The sequence below is a fragment of the Anser brachyrhynchus genome, assembly GCF_964034855.1.
Source record: "Anser brachyrhynchus genome assembly, chromosome: 22".
In the NCBI taxonomy this organism is placed as follows: Eukaryota; Metazoa; Chordata; class Aves; order Anseriformes; family Anatidae; genus Anser; species Anser brachyrhynchus.
Window position 1 is genome coordinate 5,819,556 of NC_137715.1, and position 21,822 is coordinate 5,841,377.

General features: G+C 46.5%; 1 protein-coding gene across 7 annotated transcripts; it reads left to right on the plus strand.

Annotated features, from left to right (window-relative positions):
• Window positions 1–792: 792 nt before the first annotated feature.
• On the plus strand, window positions 793–21,422 carry LOC308181500 (von Willebrand factor A domain-containing protein 5A-like). 7 transcript variants are annotated; one of them, XM_080564863.1, is made up of 18 exons: window positions 794–3,203; window positions 11,433–11,501; window positions 12,298–12,545; window positions 12,680–12,902; window positions 13,275–13,417; window positions 13,550–13,664; window positions 14,397–14,524; window positions 14,669–14,757; window positions 15,010–15,154; window positions 15,336–15,418; window positions 15,897–16,011; window positions 16,167–16,331; window positions 16,614–16,717; window positions 18,163–18,341; window positions 18,512–18,715; window positions 20,381–20,604; window positions 20,916–21,039; window positions 21,215–21,422. In XM_080564863.1, the coding sequence occupies exons 2-18, from the start codon at window positions 11,459–11,461 to the stop codon at window positions 21,292–21,294; spliced, it is 2,412 nt and encodes an 803-aa protein (XP_080420989.1). In that variant the 5' UTR covers window positions 794–3,203; window positions 11,433–11,458; the 3' UTR covers window positions 21,295–21,422. The 7 variants fall into 7 exon arrangements, 6 of the variants coding, with proteins under 6 accessions (XP_080420992.1, XP_080420989.1, XP_080420991.1 ...); XM_080564864.1 differs by having other exon boundaries at window positions 795–3,203; window positions 20,381–20,433; XR_013941477.1 differs by lacking the exon at window positions 21,215–21,422 and having other exon boundaries at window positions 20,381–20,758.
• Window positions 21,423–21,822: the final 400 nt, after the last annotated feature.

Consider the following 21,822-nt stretch of genomic DNA (forward strand, 5'->3'; position numbering starts at 1 on the left):
AAGAAAAGAAAAGAAAAGAAAAGAAAAGAAAAGAAAAGAAAAGAAAAGAAAAGAAAAGAAAAGAAAAGAAAAGAAAAGAAAAGAAAAGAAGAAAAGAAAAGAAAAGAAAAGAAAAGAAAAGAAAAGAAAAGAAAAGAAAAGAAAAGAAAAGAAAAGAAAAGAAAAGAAAAGAAAAGAAAAGAAAAGAAAAGAAAAGAAAAGAAAAGAAAAGAAAAGAAAAGAAAAGAAAAGAAAAGAAAAGAAAAGAAAAGAAAAGAAAAGAAAAGAAAAGAAAAGAAAAGAAAAGAAAAGAATACAGTAAAGTCACTGTAGCAGAGACTGCAATGTGTCTTAGACAATTATCTTGCTACCCAGGCCATACTGTCATTTGTATTTTGCATCTCTCTGCTACTTGTTCTTTATGCCATGAATAATAGCTTTTGGCAAAGTGACTGAGAGGCTTGTACAAGCAATTGCAGATAAGTGACTCAAGGACATTAGAGTATTCATTCAGGAGGAGGGAAGAAAACAGTCCTTGCTTTCTCAGAGGGAGAAGGAAACCTGAATCAGTCTCGTTCATGGTCAATGAATGCTCTACGTCCGTAAGTGATGACTATATGTGCCATTTTACCTGGCAAATCAGGGCATCTTGGCCAGATTTCCCATCATTCTTCTGCCTCATATTTTCGTACAGCACACAAAGTTTCTCTTTGAACAAACTCCAGAAACCGAGACACATCATTTAGTCTTCCAAGAGTAAGTAATGTGTTGTTTCCAAGAGCAAAAAGTATTATTTGATGGATTTACCTAAGCACAAAAAGTACCATAGTGGGAAAGATGAAACCTCTGTTGGGATTCATCTCCTCTGAGCTTTGTGTGTTGCTTTGTAGGGACAAATATTAGAGACAAGCATGATTGCAGGCCTATAAGCTGCCACGTTTAGCAGTACAGATATTGTTGATCACCTGGTCCCAGCTAAGGGTTTTAAACTGACCCTAACTCATGGGACTTCATGGGGAAGCTGATGTGTCAGAGCTGATGTGTGGAGACATTACAGACTGTCACTCTGCGGTGGCAGCTGCCAGGAACTCCAACAAGTGGAATAGAACCTTACATGCTCCTCCCAGGTGGGTCACAGCTTTGAGTTGTTATATTACCTTATATACACCTCATCAGCTTATTCTACCAATATCTGGCCCAGCAATAATCATAGGATCTTGTCATGGTCCTCCTCTTGGGTCGCTTTTTTCAGGTATATTTAGCCAGTGTTGAGAGTCTGCTAGCAAAAATATGTTGTTTAAAAGAATAAAACAATTGTTTACTGTTTAATGCATACAAAAGACAACTGGAACGTACCAAGCTCTAAGGCTAAGCATTTGTGTGTTTTTCACTTCTGATAAGGCACCCAAACAGCCTGTGACGGCCAAGCAGGAATCCATCAGGAGGGGAAGTAGAAGTCCCATGAATCCTGCTGGCAGCTGCAAAGGTGTCTGAGTCATCAAGAGATGTGTGGGACTGCAATGCTTACTTGCATTTAAACAGAGAATTACTGAAGTTGGAAGGAAGCTCTTAAGATCTCTAGTCCAACTCACTCACTCAAAGCAGGTCAACTACAGCAGTGTGCTGAAGGTCTTGCCCAGTTCAGTTCTGAACATCTCCAAGGATGGAGACACCACAGCATCTCTAGGCAACCTGTTCCATTGTTTGACCACCTCTAAAGTTAGAATATTTTTCTTACATGTAATCAGAAATTCTTGTATTTTACTTTATTCCCACTGCCTCTCATCCTGTCACTGGATGCCAATGAATAGAGTATAGCTCCATCTGCTATGATTCATATTCTTTACTTATTTTTCATTCAGTTGTATGCACTCAGCATAGTCCAAATACTCCTGATCATGGATGAGGTTCATACATTGCACCCCCAAGCCCAGCAGCAGAACTTCTCTATGGTGCATCTAGTGGGAAATTAAAATTTCTTTCCCGCAGCTCACAAACAGAAAACCTACAGAAAGTATGGTACAAGCACCATCTTAAAATGATGGACCCTGTCTGTCATTTCCAGTGCTCACTTACTATTTCCTTGGCAGCAAGAATCCACTGTTGCAGGATGGGAGCAACTTAGTGCACTTTGGTGATTCCAGCGCTCAACTAAAATAGTCTTTGCATTGGGGAACAAGGAGGTCTAAGTGGTCCTCAAGAAAACAGTACCCCACGTCTGGGTATAGGCTCATCCATTACCAAACCATTTTCAGCTTTGGCATTCAATTCTCTGCGGGCGTATGCCTCCAAGCAAGCTCAGCAATGTCTACAAGAAAGATCCAAGATGCCCATCTCTTCTTCCAAGGCTTCTTCACTGCTCTAAATCTGGCTCCCTACCTGTATCCTGTCGGACCCAATGAGGCATGTTGGCAAAGTAAAAGGCAGGGAAGAGCATCAGGAAGGCCAACTGATGAACTTGTTTGAAGTACTTGTGTGGGTGCAGGGGAAACTGGGGTGGCCATTTGGAGACGCTACCTGCTCAGCACCCACTTTTGCTTCTGGCTGTGGGGTGCTTCCTGAGGGGAACACAGGAGCCTGCCCCCATCCCCTGAGCCCAGCTGCTCAGCAGAGTTGGCAGTACTGGGCAGACCCCCCCACCCTGTGCAGCGCTGCTGTAGTTTGCTCCCTGATAGCCCTGGCTGCACACAACAAGCCTTTTGAAAGTGGCATCCCCGGCTCGGAGCCCCCAGGAGGTTGCCAACACGTTACATGGTCTCTGTCAGTGCCTTCCCTGGCCTCTTTCCTCCATCCAGGCCCAAAAAGCACTTCCCATGCAGGTTCTCCATGGCCTTGTTTTCTTCATGGCTCCACTGACATTCCAGAACAGTCCAGAGACCTTGAGCATCCCTACACCCAGTGCCTTCCACCCATCCCAATAGGCAGGGCTGGCAGCATCTCCAGTCCCCCTAGCCCATCCCAGCAGGAAGGACCGGCAGCACCCCCGGTTCCCAGCCCTGAGTGCACATTTGGCTGCATTCCAGGCAGCCACACAGGCATTGTAACAGTGAACTCAGTTCCTATCTGTCCCTCCCACTTCCTGCAGAGATCATCCCTCCTCCTCCTCCTCCTCCTCGTCTGAGCACGTCTGTCCATACTTTCATGCTGCAGCTGACAGGGTTCAGTCACAGAACCATTCCTGTGTCTGTCTGCTTGTTGCTCCTGCTGCAGGCTGCTGTTCCATGGTGAGTGTGTGCCTCTGCATCCATCCTTACAGCTGTTCTGTGCACATGTGCACGTTTGTTTGTTTGTGCTTGCTGTACTGCTGCAAAGGTTAGGAGGTTTCTGCATGTCTGTCTGTTTTTATTCCCCAGTCCTGCCAGGCTGTGGGGCATGGAACTTGTGTCGCTGTTCATTTCTGTTGCTCTGGGCAATGAGTCTGCCCATCTCTTGTTACTTGTAGGGCTTTTGCATGAGACTAAGAACAACGTATACCCTCAGAGAGAGCCCAAAAATGGAACTGGTTTGAGTAAATTAGTTTAAATGTTGCCTATATATTTGGGATCTTCATGGTTGAGGACAGAAAGTGTGCAAGCTAAGATTCGAATTGCCAATGAGACATACATGCAAAGATTATGATATTCATAAATTCATAATAATGCAGAATAAGTGTATTAGCATACATATTTTGTTACTAGATTTCTTAAAATTGGCTGCTGGTAAAACAAAATTTCTACTGTGAACACAGAATTATATTCTTAGTCAGTCCTCTACTAATTTTGCACCACTCAGTTTTATCAAATAGCAATGGTCTTCACAGGAACTCCTCTAACAAAGGCGTCCTCCAGCAACTGGAGGTTTATCCATGTACAGCTTAAAGAAACTGGTAGCAAGGATAGCTGACTGAAGACAGGAGTCTCTGAGAGCACCAGGGACAAAGAGTATGTGTGTATGAGAGTATCACTTTCTTACATGAGTAAGGTGCGGACACTTATACCTGTCCTTACTTTTTGTGGTGAGTGGTCCCTGGTGGCAGGTTTGGACATAGTCATTTTCCTTCCTTTCTTCTTTTCTATTTTTCTAATTCTGTACTTTTGCCATGTGCAGACCCCAAACCCAAATGAAAAACTGTCTTTGATTCTTATGGGGTCCTTTCAAATTTACATGTGTTAAAATCCCCTTAACTCGGTAACTCTGTTTGGGGCAGCCTGGCAGAGAATACAAGACTGCCATTAATGCTGAGCTGAGTCAGGGGTGCTGGAGTCTCTCCATCTCCTGGGAACAAAAGGGAGGTTCCCAAGAACCATTCCCTTAGAAATCCCACCCTGACTGCCGGTGATCATCAAGAGCTCACAGTTCTGAGCTCTCTCTAGGTGCTGTATCATTATGCCTGGAATGGAACTGCATGGTCATGCATCACATCCTCCTGGCTGAGAGCTTAGAATGACTTTGCAAGACAGTTCTTCCCCTTCCTGCCCCCGCCTGCTTGTGTTAACACTCATGTTTACTCCTGGGGCAACAGGGTGGATTTCCATGCATTAGGCTGACTTCTGCTCCTGCATGTAGGACAGTCATAGCCCATTGCTTATTACACCATCTGCCCAGTGTTACAAGCAGAGCACATAGAGCATATGGGAGATACTCATCCCTCCCCCCCTCCCCCCCCCCAGCCTTCACTGTGAGCTATGCTGCAGAGGAGTCCCCCCTTGCCTGGTCTCATTTGCGGGGAGGGAGGACACAATTAAGCAAGGTGCCTCTTCCTCGTCGACTGGGGAGAGGCGAGCAGGGCCGATGTCCCAGTGCTCCAAGCTTCCTTTCAGCCCCTCTCCTTTGCCTTTGTCATCTCCAATGGCCAGATAGAAATGCTGTTGCCATACTTGTCCACCAACCCCGCTCTCCACTCCTCATCCCAGGGTCACCAAGGTCTCCAATCCCTGTTCTTCCCAACAAGAAGCTCATACCTCAGAGGTGCCCAGGCCACCCTGCCCCTTCTCCCCACTGTTTGCAACCTGTCACCCAGGTGCTGCTGCACCGGCAGCTCAGGCAGAGCTGCTGCTTCAGCTCCAAACATCCCTGTGGCTGCTTCAAACACTTAGGTACCAACCAAACACAGTGCAAATTTTCCCTCCTTACTCCCTGAAATAAGTTAATACTTCAGCTGGACTGGAACATTGAGGCACTTACTCCTCCCTTTCCAAAATCACAAGGAAAGCCCCCTGAGCAAAAAGAATACCTTGAAGCTGCCCCCACACTTTCATGCAGGCCAGCCGGGCACTCAGTCTGTCTTCCTCCTTTTTCCAGAAAGGCATTTCTCACTGGGATCTGATGACTGCATCAAATGTTTTGCACCAGGAGTTGCTGGTTTACTATGATCCCATTAAAAAGGACACTCAGATGCTGTAAAGTGTCATTTTAAATGACATTTTCTAGATTTAGGGCAGTAAAGAAATAAGATACATATAGAAAGAGGATAGCATAGATAATCACATCCCCATCAATGTTGGGAACCCCAGGCTGTGCAACATGAAATGGTGATCTACCTGATCAGCATGCAACATGTTAAAATGAGCAGGCTACAGTGTCAGACCTGTTACAGTGATCTGGGGGAGGTTATCTTGCAGCCAAGGGATTTGTGCAGCCCAGCACACTCCTGAAGGTGAAGCTGGATGTGCAGCACAGCACAGAACAGGCCTGTGCCTCCTCAGGTTAACTGTTGTGTGGATCACTAACTCCTTCGTGTGTGATGATTCTCCAGCCAAGATCACTACAGCAGTGAATGAACATCCCTCCTTCCCTTTCTCATTCTGTCCCCTCTTACATCCCCTTCACACACCATTCATCCATCTGCCACATTCTCACCTGCTCTTTCAGTGCCCTGTTGCACAACCTCTGGCAGCCCTCCTGCTCCCTATTCCCCACATCCTGGCTGTGTGTGAGTCTCCCTCTCCTGCCAGGAGATCTTGTTCATTAAATCAGTGGAATTTAGGAGTACAACTACTAGTGTATTGTTCATTGTGAGCTGTCCTGCTTTCTTCTAGGATAATGTTAATTTTCCTCCTAGTAGCTGGAATGATGCTCTATTTTGGATTTAGGATGAGAATAATGTTGATATCATACCAACGTTTTAATTTTTGCAGAGCAGTGCTTACACTAAGTCAAGGACTGTTCAGCTTCTCATACTGCCCTGCCAGAAAGGAGGCTGGGGGTGCTCAAGAAACAGGGCTGGGAGGGGACAGAGCCAAGACAGCTGACCTGAACTGGCCAAAGGGATATTCCATACCGTATGATGTCATGCTGAACAATAAATATGGGCTGGCTGGCTGGAGTGTGGGCTGGGGCCACTGCTTGGGGATGGGATGGGCATCAGTCAGCAGATAGTGAGTGATGCATTGTGCATCACTTGCTTTCTATACTCTCATATTATTTACATTTATATTTATCATCACCATTATTATTATTATTATTATTATTATTATTATTATTATTATTATTATTATTATTATTATTATTCCTTCATTTTCAGTCCTATTAAATTGTCTTTATGCCAACCCCCAAGCTTTAATTTTTTTCCCCAGTTCTCTCCCCCATCCTACAACGTGTGGGGTTTTTGGGGGTGGGGTGGGGGGATGGGGTGGGGGTGGTGAGCGAACATCTGTGTGGTCCTTAGCTCCCCGCTGGGTTAAACCACAGCTCTCAGGCATGGACTTTCCCTGGGCAGGCAGGCAGGCACATTCTGGGTATTTACCACAAGCATGCGCTAGGTGATGCTCCTTCCCCACTTAACCATCCCCACTCAGCCGCCTACTGGCAATACTGAACATACAGCCCCAAACCTACAGGACAAAACAGCCGATAAATGCAGTGCCAATTCTTCTACTGGTACGAAAAAGGACATCTGCTATGATATGACATCACTTGGGGAGCATTTTCTGTTAGTGGAAAGTGTGAAGCATTAGCTAGTGAAGAAAGAAACTTGGACTCTATGAAGAACATGCTTAATGATCTTTAACAGCTTACATAAACCATGGCATATAGATATGATAATCACAGCAACAGCAAATACATTTAGGTCAGTTAAGTTTGTTGAAATCTGTCAGCATGTGACTACAGTATAACTGTGCTGTGATTAACTCTGATAACTGGCAGTGAACACCTATAAAAATGTAGCTACACAATCATGGTTACTGATAGCAGTATAATGTTAAAGGTACACAGACCTTTCCAGGTTCCTTTAGGACAAGCATTCACACGTCCCTGAGACCTACTAACCTGCTGAGGTCCATGGGACCTGTGTACTAGCCCTTAGAGTCAACATTCACAGCACAGGGGCTTCAAGATCATCAGATCATCCCTCCTGACATGTTGAGCCGGCCTGGAGGAGGTTTGCACCATGTTTTGGATTAGGAGGTGATGGTTTGATTTGATCCCACTTTAAAAAAAAAAAAAAAGCACTCAGACTTTGTAAAGTATCATTTAAAATGCTGTTTATTAATACTAACCCAAAAGAGAGAATGATATAGAGAATTTCACCTTTCTTTGATGCTGGGAACTATGAGAACTAGAAGCTGTAAAGCATCAGATGAGTTAGATGTTTTCAATTTGGTGCAGCATGCTGGGCATCTCCCATTCACATGTGGGTTACCTTGGTCTCGTCACTTCAGTTATTGGAGGATTTTCTTAAAGGAAAACATAGAGGATGTTCACATAATTACTTCTTGCTGCACTTTTACAAAAAAGCAACAGCATGCAGGTGCTGTAATCACTGGTACAGAGCAGAAGTTGCATGTAGGCTCCTCCATTACAATAAGCTGCTGAGGTTAGGCTGTGGCCAGGAGATTTGTGCAGCACTGAAGGCCAACCTGGACATGGAGCACAGCGCAGCACAGGCCTGGGCCTCCTCAGATTAACTACTGTATGGATCAACAGTTCCTCTATGTGCTGGTCATCTGGTCAGGATTGCTATATCTTCACAGCAGTTTACTAGACAGTGGGTTCTTCACTGATTATTTTCCTGCTAATGGCACCCCACAGAATCTAAGTGGTCTTTTATCCCCTCTAAATTCAATGGCCTGCAGCTTTTGGTACTTTCTCAGTTTTTTCAGGCAGATTGTTTATAGTCCCTGCTAAGTCAGTTCTGTCTTGAAGAGTCAGTTGAGACTGACCCAGAAGCAGCCACTTAGTCCTTATTCTGCAGCTCTCCTATTAGTGATGTTATTATATTATCCACCACATGGACTAATAATTAATAATATAAGCTCATGCAGCAATTCTGCAAGCAATGGTTAACTTCTGCCATGCCATAATCAAAGCTAAATATATTTGTCCTGGATTATGACTTACTTGTATACTCAAATGGTCCCTCTTTCATTTACTGTGAATCCAAGATTTGAATCACCTCGTACACACTTTCCAAGCTGTCTTTCTCCTGCCTGATAGCTAAAGGAACTCTGTTCTTAACACCTGTGAAGAGCATGCTGGGAATAACTTCAGGCATAGTAATTGGACTGTTGAAGTCTAAGCAAATACCCTTCACAGAGCAACTTCATGGGGTAACTCAACTGTTTCGCTGGAGGGAGTTGTCTTAGGACAAGCTCTCACTGAGAACCTGTTCCTCTTCTTCCAGTAAGTATGGAGCCCCTGAACGGAATCTGAACACTGACTGATGTGTCTTCAACACTGCTTTCTCTCTGACAGTAATTCCTTTCACAAATATTCTCTCTCCTAGGTGCCCTTTCTGAAGGGAGGGGAAGAGAAAACCAACAACACAGCATGGAGAAAGGAGAATGGGAAAATGTTGGCATTTGGGAACACACCTGATTCTAGGTGTTTTGCTTCCTTCTCTCTCTCCTTTTGCAGACTGTGCTTAGGAAAATCTTCATTGCTGATGGTGACAAGTCAGCACCTGCACAAACTGATGTGCTGGTGAATTTGTCCAGCTTGGAGATCTGCTACACTTCCATCACACTGCTCAGGCTGCTGGCCAGCTTTCTGACTGGAGATTGGACCACCTCTGCTCAGGGCTGTATGGCTAAGCTCTATTTCTTTGGATCTCTTGCAGCTTCTTAGTGCTACTAGCTGGCAAAAATGTCCTACCGTTGGTACCTGGTCAAAATGATATTGAACCTAAAAGACATATGTTTTCCCCCCTTTGATAGAGCAATGGGGCAAAATTTGAAATGCATTATGAGCAGATAGGTCTAACCTTTGCTATGTTTAGTTAGATAGGAGGAAGTTTGGAAACTTTGTATTACTTAGCCAGCTTTGTCTGTAAGCAAATACAGACTTGTATCTCAAAGTGAAAGCAAGATGATCCAGGCCTGGAGGATGTGTCAGAAGAAGATGAGATGAGGAACTCATGTTATGCATATGTCCTTGGATGTGTAAATGACTAAGCTCAGTATACATGCCAAAGTTGAAACAATAAGAAAAGAAAGAATGAGATGGCATGATCATGCACAAGAACTGGGTTCAACCAGTGAACACAGCGAGGAAGACTATTGATGACCACCAGAAGACCCTGAAAGACCACCAGTAGAAACAAATGTGCATGCATCAGGAACATTTGAATATTTTAATGATTTATGGAACGTAATATGAATATAATAATTATCCAATAGAAATCAAATGAATATGTATATTTTGACTGCATATAACCTTTGTGATTGAGCAACTCGGTGCGCACACTAGGTGAAGTGATCCACCGCTATTAAAGAATGCCTACTTTCTAAAACTCCAAAATGAGAGTCTTAGAGAGTTTCTTTGGCTTTTATGGTAAAAATCACCCTATGCTTCATATAAACCTGATGAACTCGAAGATTTTTTTTCCATCTTTCAGCTTGTTCTTGGCTTGGGGGAATGTATTGGGTATATGTGGAAAGTTTTGGTAGTGGGGGGCTGCACAGGTGGCCTCTGTGAGAAGAGTCCAGAAGATGCCCCATGTTAGATAAGGACTAGCTTCAGTTAGCCCCAAAAGGGACCCACCCCTGGCCAGAGCAGAGCCAATAATTGATGTTGTTTGTGTCTTTGTAAGAGCAGATTTAAGAAAGGGAAAAGCACACAGCAGCTGGGAGTGAGAGGACTGAGAAACATCCCTGCAGACACCAAGGTCAGTGAAGAAGGAGAGCAGGAGGTGCTCCAGGAGCTGGAACAAAGTTCGCCTTTGGCCCGTGGAGAGGCCCCTGGTGGAGCAGGCTGTCTCCCTGCAGCCCATGGGTCCCACGGCAGAGCACATGCTGCAGACCGTGGAGGATGGAGTCCCACCATGAGTCCCACAGTGGGGCAGGGGATCTGGGATGTGCTGCCACCCGTGGGGGACTCATGTTGGAGCAGTCCGATTCAGACGGATGGACCCTGTGGTAGAGACCCATATTGGAACAGTTCTTGGAGAGCAGCTGCCTGTGGGAAGCCCACACAGGATCAGTTTGGGAAGGATGGCATCCCATGGAAGGGACCCCATGTGGAGCAGGGGCAGAGTGACTGTGAAGGAGTGACAGAGACGCAGTGCTATAGACTGACCACAGCCCCCATTTCCCCATTTCCCCTGCGCTGCTTGGGTGGAGGAATTGGAATAGGGTGGATGAGGGGAAGGTGTTTTTAGTTTTTTGTTTTGTTTGGTATGGTTTTGTTTTAGTGTCTAATTTCTCTATTTTGTTAGTAATAGGTCATAAATTTCTCTAGCCTACCTATACTCAGTCTGTTTTGCCTGTCACGATAATTATTGAATGACTGCCTTGCCCTTATCTCAGCCCTAGGTCCCTTTTCATCGTATGTTCTCCCTCTTTCCCTTTGAGAAGGGAGAGTGATAGAGCAGTTGAGGTGGAGCTTAGCTGTCCAGCTGGGTAAAACCACCACAAACTCATCTGCCGCCACTGGCCTGGATGGCCATCCTTGCATCCAACTACAAATTCATTAATCCATTCTCCTGCCCAACTTTCCGTATGTTCATATTTTTCTGCCATTCACTCCTGCTGCCACTAAATACAGCCCTCTCCAACCAACAGCTTTGCCACTCTCCTTACACAAATCCATGTATGCATCCACCCATCTGCCCAGACTATGTTTCATCTGCTCTTTGTCCACCCCTCTGTCCATTTCTTCCTGTCATCATTGGTGCTGGTTTCCTCCATGTGAAATTACCGCCTCTCGGGCCCAAACCCATGCTCTGCCTTGTTTCTCCGTCTCTTACCCATTATATCTGCCATCTTCCTTTCCCTGTCTAGTGTAAATTAAGCACACACACACCCCTTGAGTCAACAGATTTTTTGGACATCTGCCATTCCCATCGCAGGCCTCTCTCCTACCACTCTACAACCAGGCTAGTGAAAAAGAATCTTGAGATAAAGATGTGAGGAAGCAAGAGTCATCTTGGCCATGTATGTTGGTGGGAGCTTCCTGTCTTAGAGGAAGGGAAGATGGAGGTGCCCAGTTTCTTTTATGAGGTCCTCATAACTCACTTTATGCTCTTTCCCACACAGAACCTGTCTTCAACCAGAAAGTCAAGATGAGGCCAAGTGGCATCCTGAGCAAGCATCGTATTTACAGGAGTGAGTTGGGGCCAAGAGTGTGGTGTCTGTGAACAGCGGGGAAGATTTTTGCTGGAGAGCAATGTGGAAAGGAACTGATTTCTTGAATGGTTGAGAGGGAAGCACATTTCTTTGTGTTCTGGGAACTCAGTGGCATGGCCTGTAGTCAGTATTTATCTTTTCTGAGTTGCATAGGAAAAAAGAGGTTGTTGTACATATGATTCATTTCACCCATAGTGCTCAGGGCTTTCCAGGGAAGCCATCAAGAAATGGGATGATGATGCGGACCTCCTGTGACTCTACCTTTTATGTTATGCTAGGATCCCTCCTTCCTTTTTAGTAGTGCAAAATGAGTCATATATTCACTTAAGTTAATCTCTCTGGAACATTAGTCTCAAAACAGGAGGTAGGACTTGCTCCTTGTCTCTGAGATAACGGTATGAAGGTTTGAAGAGCTGCAGAGCACTTCCTGCCATTTGCATGAAGCTTGTTGTGGGGCTATCTCATTCTACATGTTGAAGGACAGACAGACTCCTCACAATGCCATGATAGGTCTGAATTAAGGTGAAGCATGGAACAGTTAGGTGATCTGAGGTCCATGCTGGACAGAAAGGGGCTTAGAGAGGTGAGGAAATGTGGTCCAAGTGAAACATGCTGGCAGCCTTAGGGACCTTTCATTGCTATTTGTCAGCTTTTGCAAATTGTATTTCTGTGGCAAGTTTGGACACACAAATGTTGCCTATTGCAAGAAGACACTTCAAATTTAAAATCCTCTACAGTCAACCAGTGACTCTGACAATCGTTATGTCTTCCTCAGGCTTATTCGACAGGGGAATATGGATCTTTTCAATCTATCCTAAAATAGAGCTGGAATCTGTGGCAGCAAATGTAACCATCCAGGACTTTGTGGCTGATGTGGAGTCTAAGCTGTTTTTCCGCAATAAGCAGCAAGTCTCTGACGAGATCATGTTCATCTTTCCTGTGCACTCTGACACTGTTGTATACACCTTCTGTGCTACCATGGGGGACACTCGTATTGAAGCAATGCTCTGGGACAAGGAGGAGGTACTCTGATTCTTTGGGGAGGGGGGGGGGGGTGATGGGGCAGGGAGAGGGGTTCAGGTTGAAATGGAGTGTGGAAGTGGGAGAACAAAATTCTGCTGAGACCTCAGTAACACATTTTTCTCCCTTTGTGGTAGGCCCAGAAGCTGCACAAAGCCACGTCAGGCATGGAGAATTTGAGATACCTGCAAGATCAGCCGGATATATGGGGTCCAGTGTTTGCTTGTTTCTTGGGGACCCTGCCTCCTAACAGGGAGGTGGCCATCAACCTGTGCTATATCCAGGAGCTGCCGCTGCATACTGATGGATCTGCCTTGTTTTGCTGGCCACGAGACCTTTTGCCCCAACATACACGCTTTAGTGAGTGTATAGTATATAGGCCACAGGTGCCTATACCAGGGAGGAGCACTGTCCTCCTCACCATCTCTGCAGGGCAGGACCCCATAGCTGCACACATACCACACCGATAGAATCTGAAAATAACCTCTCATACCTCACAGCTAGGAGCACCCCAAAGTCTCCCCACACATTCCACTGCAAAAGATCCCCACGAATTCCTATACAGTCCACACCGTGAGACTACACATCCCCCCATACAAGCATTGCAGTGAGGAAATCTCAGATTCCACATTTGACCCACCACCACCACCCATTACAGATAGTACTCCACAATCACTGTCTGCTGCCCTATGTTCTCTCCTTTCACCTTCTCACATCTTTTTGTCCCTACAGGCTGGCGGATTTCTGAGGATGAGATATTGGAAAACCTGCGCTTTAGAATCTACTTGCAGTCAGCCCGTGGTGTGTCTCATATAGACATTAACAGCAGCCACACCCCTCTGCAATACACAGCTCCAGATCAGACGTCTGCTGAGGTATGGCCCTGTCAGATGCCAGAGTCCCAAAGTGGGAAAGTAGGGAAGGGTCTGTGATGTACTGATGATCCTAAGGGCTCCTTGGTCCTTTTATTTGGTTCTCTTTCCTCCCCACACCCCACTTGTCCTCAGGTTTCATTGAAATCAGCACCCTGGCACTTTGATGATTTGCAATTGCTTGTGTATTATAAAGGGCCTCACAATCTCAGTGCTGTGGTGGAGAGGAGAGATCCCAAAGCTGCACCTGGTGAGTGTGGATGGCAGAACTGAGCACCAGGGAGACTGGGGAAATCTGAGGAATTTTCAGGCAGTAGCTTCATCAAATTATAGAATCACAGAATATCACAAGTTGGAAGGGACCCACTTGGATCATGAAGTCCAACTCATGGTTTCTTTCAGGATTATCTAAGATTAAACCATATGCCTAAGAGAATTTTCCAAATGCTTCTCGAAGTCCAACAGGCTTGGTGCTATGACTGCTTATCTGGGGAGCCTGTTCTAGTGCCCAATTGCTCTCTCAGTGAAGAACCTTTTCCTAATATCCAGTCTGAACCTCCCTGGACACAGCTTCATACCATTCCCTGAAGTCCTGTCACTGGTCACCTAAGGGAAGAGGTCTGCACTTTTTTCTCTACTCCCCTTCATGAGGAAGCTGTAGGCCACAATGAGGTCTCCCGTCAGTCTACTCTTCTCTAGAACAAACCAACCAAGTGACTTCAGCTGCTCCTCATACATCTTCCCTCTAGACCCATCTAGAATTTGGCACTTGCTCTTGTTAAATGTCATGTTGTTGGTGATTGCCCAGCCCTCTGATTTGTTAAGATCTCCTTGAAAGGCCTCTCTACCCTTGAGGGAGTCAACAGCTCCTTCTAAGTTAATATTATAGGTTGGAGCTAAAGGCAATGTGTAGGACAAAAGCAAAGAGACAGAGAAGGGGGTTCCAACCAGAAAATCCTCCCTGCTTCCCCCCACACTCCAGGATCTCTGCTGGGAGACCCTGTGGTGATGGTGACACTGAAGCCCAGCATTCCTGAAGTGGTGCCCAGTACAGGCCATCTTGGGGAATTCCTCTTTCTCATAGACTGCAGCCTCTTCCAGGATGCACAGGTACCATCTGAGGAGGGCTTCAGTGTGGACTTTTCACAATACTTCTGCTCAGGTGATGGGGATAGAGGCAAGCTGCTTCATGGGAGTGGATGTTCTGCCTAGCTTTCCCATCTAAGCTCTGCCCATCCTTCTGTCTGTCCCTAGAACACACTGCTCTTCCTCCTCAAGAGTTTGCCTGTGGGCTGCTATTTCAACATCTACAGTTTTGGGGCCACTTTCAAAGCCTTCTATCCGTGAGTTGGGGATGATGTTGGGTCAGGGCCAAGGGGCAAGTTGAGTATAACTCTAAGTGAAACTATGGGACAAGCTCTAGCTGGATGGCAGCTGTGGGTTTGGATCTGTTATGGGCACTGATAGAGTAAGTTCTCCTTTCAGGCTGCTTCTAGAACACTGGTGGTGAGGTAGGGCTTTCCTGGAGAGTGGTCATGTGGGGATAGCTGTAGACCAGGTTCTCTCCCTCTGACATTCTGCTTGCTATCCCACAGGCAAAGTGTGGAATACACGCAGGAAAGCATGGACAATGCTGTGAGACGCCTCTCTTCCATCTGCCCTGATCTAGGGGGCTGTGACCTCTTGGGCCTCCTAAAGTCTATCTACAGCACACCTCTCCTTCGTGGGCATCCCCGCCAGGTATCAGGGCACAAAGGGTAATGGGGAGGTGAAAGAATGTAAACACTGGGGCAAAGGTAGATTTCAGTACTCATTGTGAGTCATGCTGTTGACGCTTGCATTGAGAGTTGCCATGTAGTGTCTTTCCTCTGAGAGGGTGCACAGCCCTAAAAATCTTTGTTTCCCCTCCTCTCTGCCTCAGCTCTTCATATTCATCCAGAGGAAGATCTGCAGTGAAGAGGAAGCTATCATGGCTGAGGTCCACCATTACCGTGATGATCATCGGTAATGGGGGAGCCCTGTTCCTGTCCCCCAACATGGTTACTTGCCCTGACTGTCAGTCTTTCAAAAATTCTCTCAGGTCCTAGTCTGTCCTACATCTTCTCTTTACTTTGATGGGACTTCAGCAATGACCTCCACACACACTTTCCTTAGCTCACTGAGACTGCCTATACTCTTCTCGTAGTGGGCCTTCTCTCACAATTTTTCCAGGCTGTTCTCAGCACTTTTCCTCTTCCCCCTCACCATGCAATACCTCAGTGTGCTCTGAGGGCCCAAAACCCATTCCCATGACCTCTATAACCCAAACCAGTTTAACCTCTCCCTACACAGCAGGCAAACTCTCTCACTCCAGGGTGAGAGAAAGCTGAATCAGTTTCATTCCTAAAATTAAAAACACTCTTACCTTTCCTTTATACCACTCTTGTCCTTCTTACCTCTCACCTTTGTCCACTCTCTAACCTTCCTCTTTTTTCCTGTACAGGTGTTTCTGTTTTCCTGTTAACAACTGTGACAGCTTCAACCTTTCCCAGGCCATTTCCCTGGAGACCAAGGGTGAATGTGTGTGCATCCACTCCAGGCTGGACATGACATCTGAGGTAACTGCCCAAGTGCCTGTGCTTCCAGCACTCCCGCTGCTCTGTTCAGTGCTTCCAACGTTTCTCCTAGATATGCAAGGCAATCCAATTGCCATCATCCACTCCAACTCAGAGACCCCCTCCAGTAGCCTGTGCTCTCTGTGCCCCCTCACCAGGCAGTGAAATGCCTGCAGCAGGCCCTGCAGCCTCTGGCAAGCGAGATCTCACTACACTGGGACCTTCCACCAGGCCTGGAGGTGACAATGATTAGAAAAGCTCCTGAGTCTATCTTCCAGGGACATCAGAGCATCATCTATGCCCAGATCCATGGACAAGCACAGGTGAGAAATCAGATCCAGGAGCAAGGCTTTCTGGAAGGTATAGGAAACACTCCCAGTTTCACGTTCTCAACACATGGAGTCCTTCACCTCTGCTAGACCTGGGAAAAACCAATGTTATGTCTCTGTGAACCCTGTTTTTTCCCCCTGAGATGACACTGCCTCTGCTCCAACTATGGACATCTATCTACTACTTTAGCATAGCAGAGAGGGAAGCTAAGCGGCCAGCCTCTCTGTGCCTTGCAGATAAACTTTTCTGTCTGACTCTTTCCCTTGTGTCCCCAGGATCCAGAGGCAGATGTGGCAGCTGTGACCCTAAAGTACCATGTAGGCAGCCAGTCCTTCGATTACACACTCAGGTTCTCACTGTCCCCATCAGCAGATGACAGGTGAGAGGATAACACAATAGCCCACAAGACAAAGGGACATTATCAAGGTCTGGAGGAGGGACAATAGGTGTCCTTTGCTTGCATACCTTGAGATGGGAAGACAATATGGGTTTCCAGTGCTCCCAACTTGTCTCCTCTGCCTTGACCTGGGGAGAGGATTTGGGTGACCATTGCCTCACTGCCCCCTCCTCTTTACTCCTGCTGCTACTCCACAGCAGCCTTGGTTGAGGGAAAGGTTGTTGACATAGTCTACCTAGACTTCAGCAAGGCCTTTGACATGGTCTCCCACAGCAGTCTCCTGCAGAAGGTGGAAGCCCATGGCTTGAATAGATACACTCTTTGCAGGGTTAAAAACTGACTGGACAGCTGGGCCCAGAGAGTGGTGGTGAACAGAGTGAAATCCAGCTGGCAACTGGTCACCAGTGGTGTTCCCCAGGGGTCAGTGTTGGGGCCCATCCTCTTTAATATCTTTATTAATGATTTGGATGAGGGAATTGAGTGCACCCTCAGTAAGTCTGCAGACAACACCAAGTTGGGGGGAAGTGTCAATCTGCTGGAGGGCAGGAAGGCCCTGCAGAGGGACCTGAACAGGTTGGATCAATGGGCAGAGGCCAATGGGATGAGGTTCAACATGGCTAAGTGCCGGGTCCTGCACTTTGGTCCCAACAACCTCATGCAGCACTACAGGCTTGGGGAAGAGTGGCTCAAAAGCTGTGCAGAAGAAAAGGATCTGAGGTTGCTGATTGATGCTCGCCTGAACATGAGCCAGCCATGTGCCCAGGTGGCCAAGAAGACCGCTGGCATCCTGGCTTGTATCAGGAATCATCTAGCCAGCAGGACCAGGGACGTGATCTATATTCTGCTCTGGTGAGGCCACACCTTGAATAGTGTTCAGTGTTGGGCTTCTCACTACAAGAAGGCCATCGAGACCCTGGAGCATGTCCAGAAAAGGGCTACAAAGCTGGTGAAGGGTCTGGAGCACAAGTCTTATGAGGAGTGGCTGAGGGAACTGGGGTTGTTTAGTCTGAAGAAGAGGAGGCTCAAGGGAGATCTTACTGCCCTCTACAGCTACCTGAAAGGAAGTTGTGGGGAGCTGGGTGCTGGCCTCTTCTTGCAGATAACCAGTGACAGGACAAGAGGGAATGACCTCAAGTTGCACCAGGGGAGGTTTAGGTTGGAAATTAGGAGAAACTTCTTCTCAGAAGGAGTAGTCAGGCATTGAGACGGGTTGTCCAGGGAGGTGGTGGCGTCACTGTCCCTGGGGGTTTTTAAGGAAAGGTTGGATGTGGTGCTTAGGGACATGGCTTAGTGGGTGGTATTGGTGGTAGGGGGATAGTTGGACCAGATGATCTTGGTGGTCTTTTCCAACCTTAATCATTCTATGATTCTATGATCTCATCCCTCTACCCACAGTGGAAACAAGGACTAACTCCCTTTCCCTGCAGGCTGCCTGTGCACCGTATGGCCTTGATGCATCTGCTGTGGAAACTTTCCCGGTGTGGGACAAGCAGGTCAGAGGACATCTGGCAGAATGCAGTTAAGTTCAGCCTCAGCCTGGGGGTCCAATCCCCCTTCACATCCAGCACAGCTGTACGCATGGAACTGATGGATACCTGGCACCGTGGTAAGGCCAAGAATAGTGGGGACAGGATTGTAAGGGGAAAGTGGAACTTGCTGGTCTGATGCCTCCTCACCATCACCAGCCCCATATCCTGTGGGCCTGAACAACCTTTTGCTTATCTCTAAAATACAAAAGTCTAACCCTCACTCCCCATCTTCCTGCCTCTCTCTCAGATTCTTTGCCTCTAGACTCCCCCATGCTGTTTCCTCCCTCTCGCAACCTGGTTCCCTGCCAGCTCCTCTGGTGTGGCTTCAGGCCTGTGTGGTTCAACTCCACCAAGTTTTGGATGGTCCAAAAGTTCCAGTTCTGTCTTGAGATGCTTCATCCCAAAGCCTCTGATGCTGTAGCACTGACCAAGTTTTCATCCCCCTGCAAAGGTAAGTAGAAAATTCTCAACTGTGGATTCTCTGATGTGTTGCATAACGGTTGAACTCTCCTTTCAGTATTTATTTTCTCACCAGACTTCCTGATTATCACTGTGCTGGTGACGGATGGAGAAATAGGCAAAGCAAATTTGCCCATAGTGCATTGGAAGCCTCAGTCCAGACAGAGCATGAAAGGAAGAGACTGCTGTCTAGGTCTTGAGCTGAAGAGAGAGGCTGGTGCTTCTCTCTGGGGCTGGGGCAGAAGTGCCCTCCTCTGTGAGAGGTATACTCTAGACAAGGCCTGGAGCTGCTAACTGAAGGAACTAAAAGTAATGAGCACACTGCACACCATCAGGGTGAATGAAGAGGAGATTGTTGTGGTCTTTGTGGAAAGTCTGCAGAGAGAAGATTTTGAGTGACATGAAGCAAGGAAGATAGGACATCTGAAATTCACAGTCAGAATGGAGAAAGCTGGAGACTTGTGACTTCTGGCACCAATAGGAAGGCTCCTGCTCAACCTGCAGACCTGCAGCTTCAGAATAGGTATAATGCCCAGGCACTGGTGAGAACAAACTAGGCCTTTTAGGGGAGGCATCCAGAGTCAGCTGAGCCTGACTGTAGTGTCCAAACAGAAAGAAAAGACGTATGATAGTTACTGGAAACTCTCTAATTACAATAAAAACATTGATATACTAGAATGAATCTAGAGGAAGGCCACTAAAGTGAGGGGGCTGAAATACATGGCATGCTAAAAGAGGTTGAAGGAACTGGTTTTGTTAATAAGGATACCTTACTTTTGTCTACAACTACCTGACTGGAGGAAGATACAAAGAATACAGAGACTTGGAGGTACGTGACATTAGGATAAGAGGCAATTGATACAAGTTGGAACAAGTGAAATATTGAATGGGTATGAGGAAGGTTATTTTTTTTTTTAATCATAAGAATAGCCAAGAACTGTTGGAATCTTCAACTTTGGAACTGTTCAAGATAAGTTCCTGGGCAAGCTGATCTAAATGAGAACTTCCTTGAATCATGGCATTGGACTAGATGACCTCCAGAGATTCCTGCCAACCTATATTACTTTGTATACATTTAGGCTAGCTTTACATGATCCCTAGTTCTGCCCCCAACTTCTTTGTTCCCCAATACTTCTTCTTCTGCCCATAATAACTCTTAATTCTGCTACAGAACTCGGCCATGCCTATAACGTTAATGTCCTGTGGCCTGTGCTTGACCCTCCTCACCTTCACGCTCATGTATTGCAGTGCTGTTGTAGCTTCAAAGAAGTCTTACATCCCAGAATGTGGAAAGGAGCAGCTCATGATAAGACTGGTGGGTTCAAGAACTGATGGTGGAGAAGGATGAAGTGGGGCTTTAAATGCTGTAGAATCATGGAATGGTTTGGATTGGAAGGGACCTTTAATGATCATAGAGTCATTTAGGTTGGAAAAGACCTATAAGATCAGCAGTGTCAGGATACCTGTGAAGGACTGGGAAAATTTGAGGATGCTCTTGGAGTTCTGGAAAAGCTCAGGATGCCTTTGGAGAACTGGGAAAACTTTGGAAAGCCCAGAAAGGATGTAGGACAGTTGAGGATACCTGGAGAAGGCAGAATTTAAGGTTACTAACCATTGCCTATCTCATATGAGCTATGTGAATATTGCTGTCTTCCAGAGCAGGAATCTCCTCCTGAAGAGCTGGTGATGGAGGAACCACCACCATTTCACGTAAGTTGGGACTGGAAAATTTCACCGTTGTCGACAAGATTGTGTGACTTCTCCAGTCTCAGGGCAGTAGTGGCACTCCAGAAAGCAAATGGCTCGTGGGACCTGACCTCAGCCCTGACCTCAGCCTTGGGGCTCAGCAAGGCTGAAGTTAAGGGCCAAAGGCCCAGTAAGGTAAGCAGATCAGGGGCAGGTGGGGGGAAATATCATGAGCTGAACCTTTCTCTCCTCCAAGTTTCCAGTCTGAGCTGAACCAGCAGGAGAAGATCAGAACAGTCAGGATATTCAGGCTGTCTGCTTGTAGAAAGGAGAGATGTAATCAACACAGGTATCTGGGAACTTTCTGGTTTTGAGAATTTCAGAAGCTTAGAGAGTTTGTGTGTGTGTGTGGAAGTCCTCCTTTCAGGAAAAGATTTGTCCAAAGGTTTGTGCTATTTTAGGTTTGGTCTTTCTTTTCCCCCTGATTGTTCAATTTTCCTCCACAGGATGTGAAGCCAACTGCTTGGGCCACAGTGTTGGCCTTAGTCTGGTTGCACCGGTATAAATGGAGGGTATCTTGGTCAGAACTTCTGGAAGCCAAGGCTTGTAGGTGGCTACGGGACCAAACTGGTAAGTAGATTTTGCTGGGAGGAGTCATACTCTAGGCATTTCCCACAAAATGCACAGCCAACACCCATGTTCCTCTTTCCCTGTGCTCCTGTGTGGCAGTCTATGAGACTGTCAATACACGCTGTCTTCCCTTTCTGAGTTGTGTTTGCCCTCTACTTTTTCTCTCTGCTTGCAGAGATCCATCTGGATGAATGTCTGGAAGCAGCAAATTCCCTCTTAGGCTGCTTGGTAGAGCCCATCAGCTTCAGGATGTGAACTTCCCCATACTACTGGGAGTGAGCAAAAAGTTGGGCAGGGATGCAGCCAGGATTACTGACCTAAACTGTCTGAAAGCATATTCAATATCATTAATACAATGCTAAAAATAAAATATGAAAAGGAGGGAGGAGGGGAGGGGAGGGCTGGGGAGGGCTGGGGAGGGGAGGGGACAGCCGGAGAGGGGAGGGGAGGGCCAGGGAGGGAGAAACTGGGGCAAGGTGAGGGTGGGGTAGGGGGCATTGTCTTCCAGAGAAGGCATTGCTTAGAGATTGGTTGGGCATCAGTTTACTTGTAGGAGATGGTGAGTGCCTTTGTATCAGAATGATTGCCTATGCATCATTTGGTTTTTTTCCCCTCTTTTCTTCATTTATTAAACTGTCTATATCTTGACACGAGTCTTCTTGCTTTTGCTCTTCTCTGTGCACCTGATCCTTCAACCAATTGCCCCAAAGCCCTAAAGTCCCTTTCAGTCACTTTTGGTCTTCCCTTTTCTATCTTATCGGTGCCAACGTGAAAAACCAATAA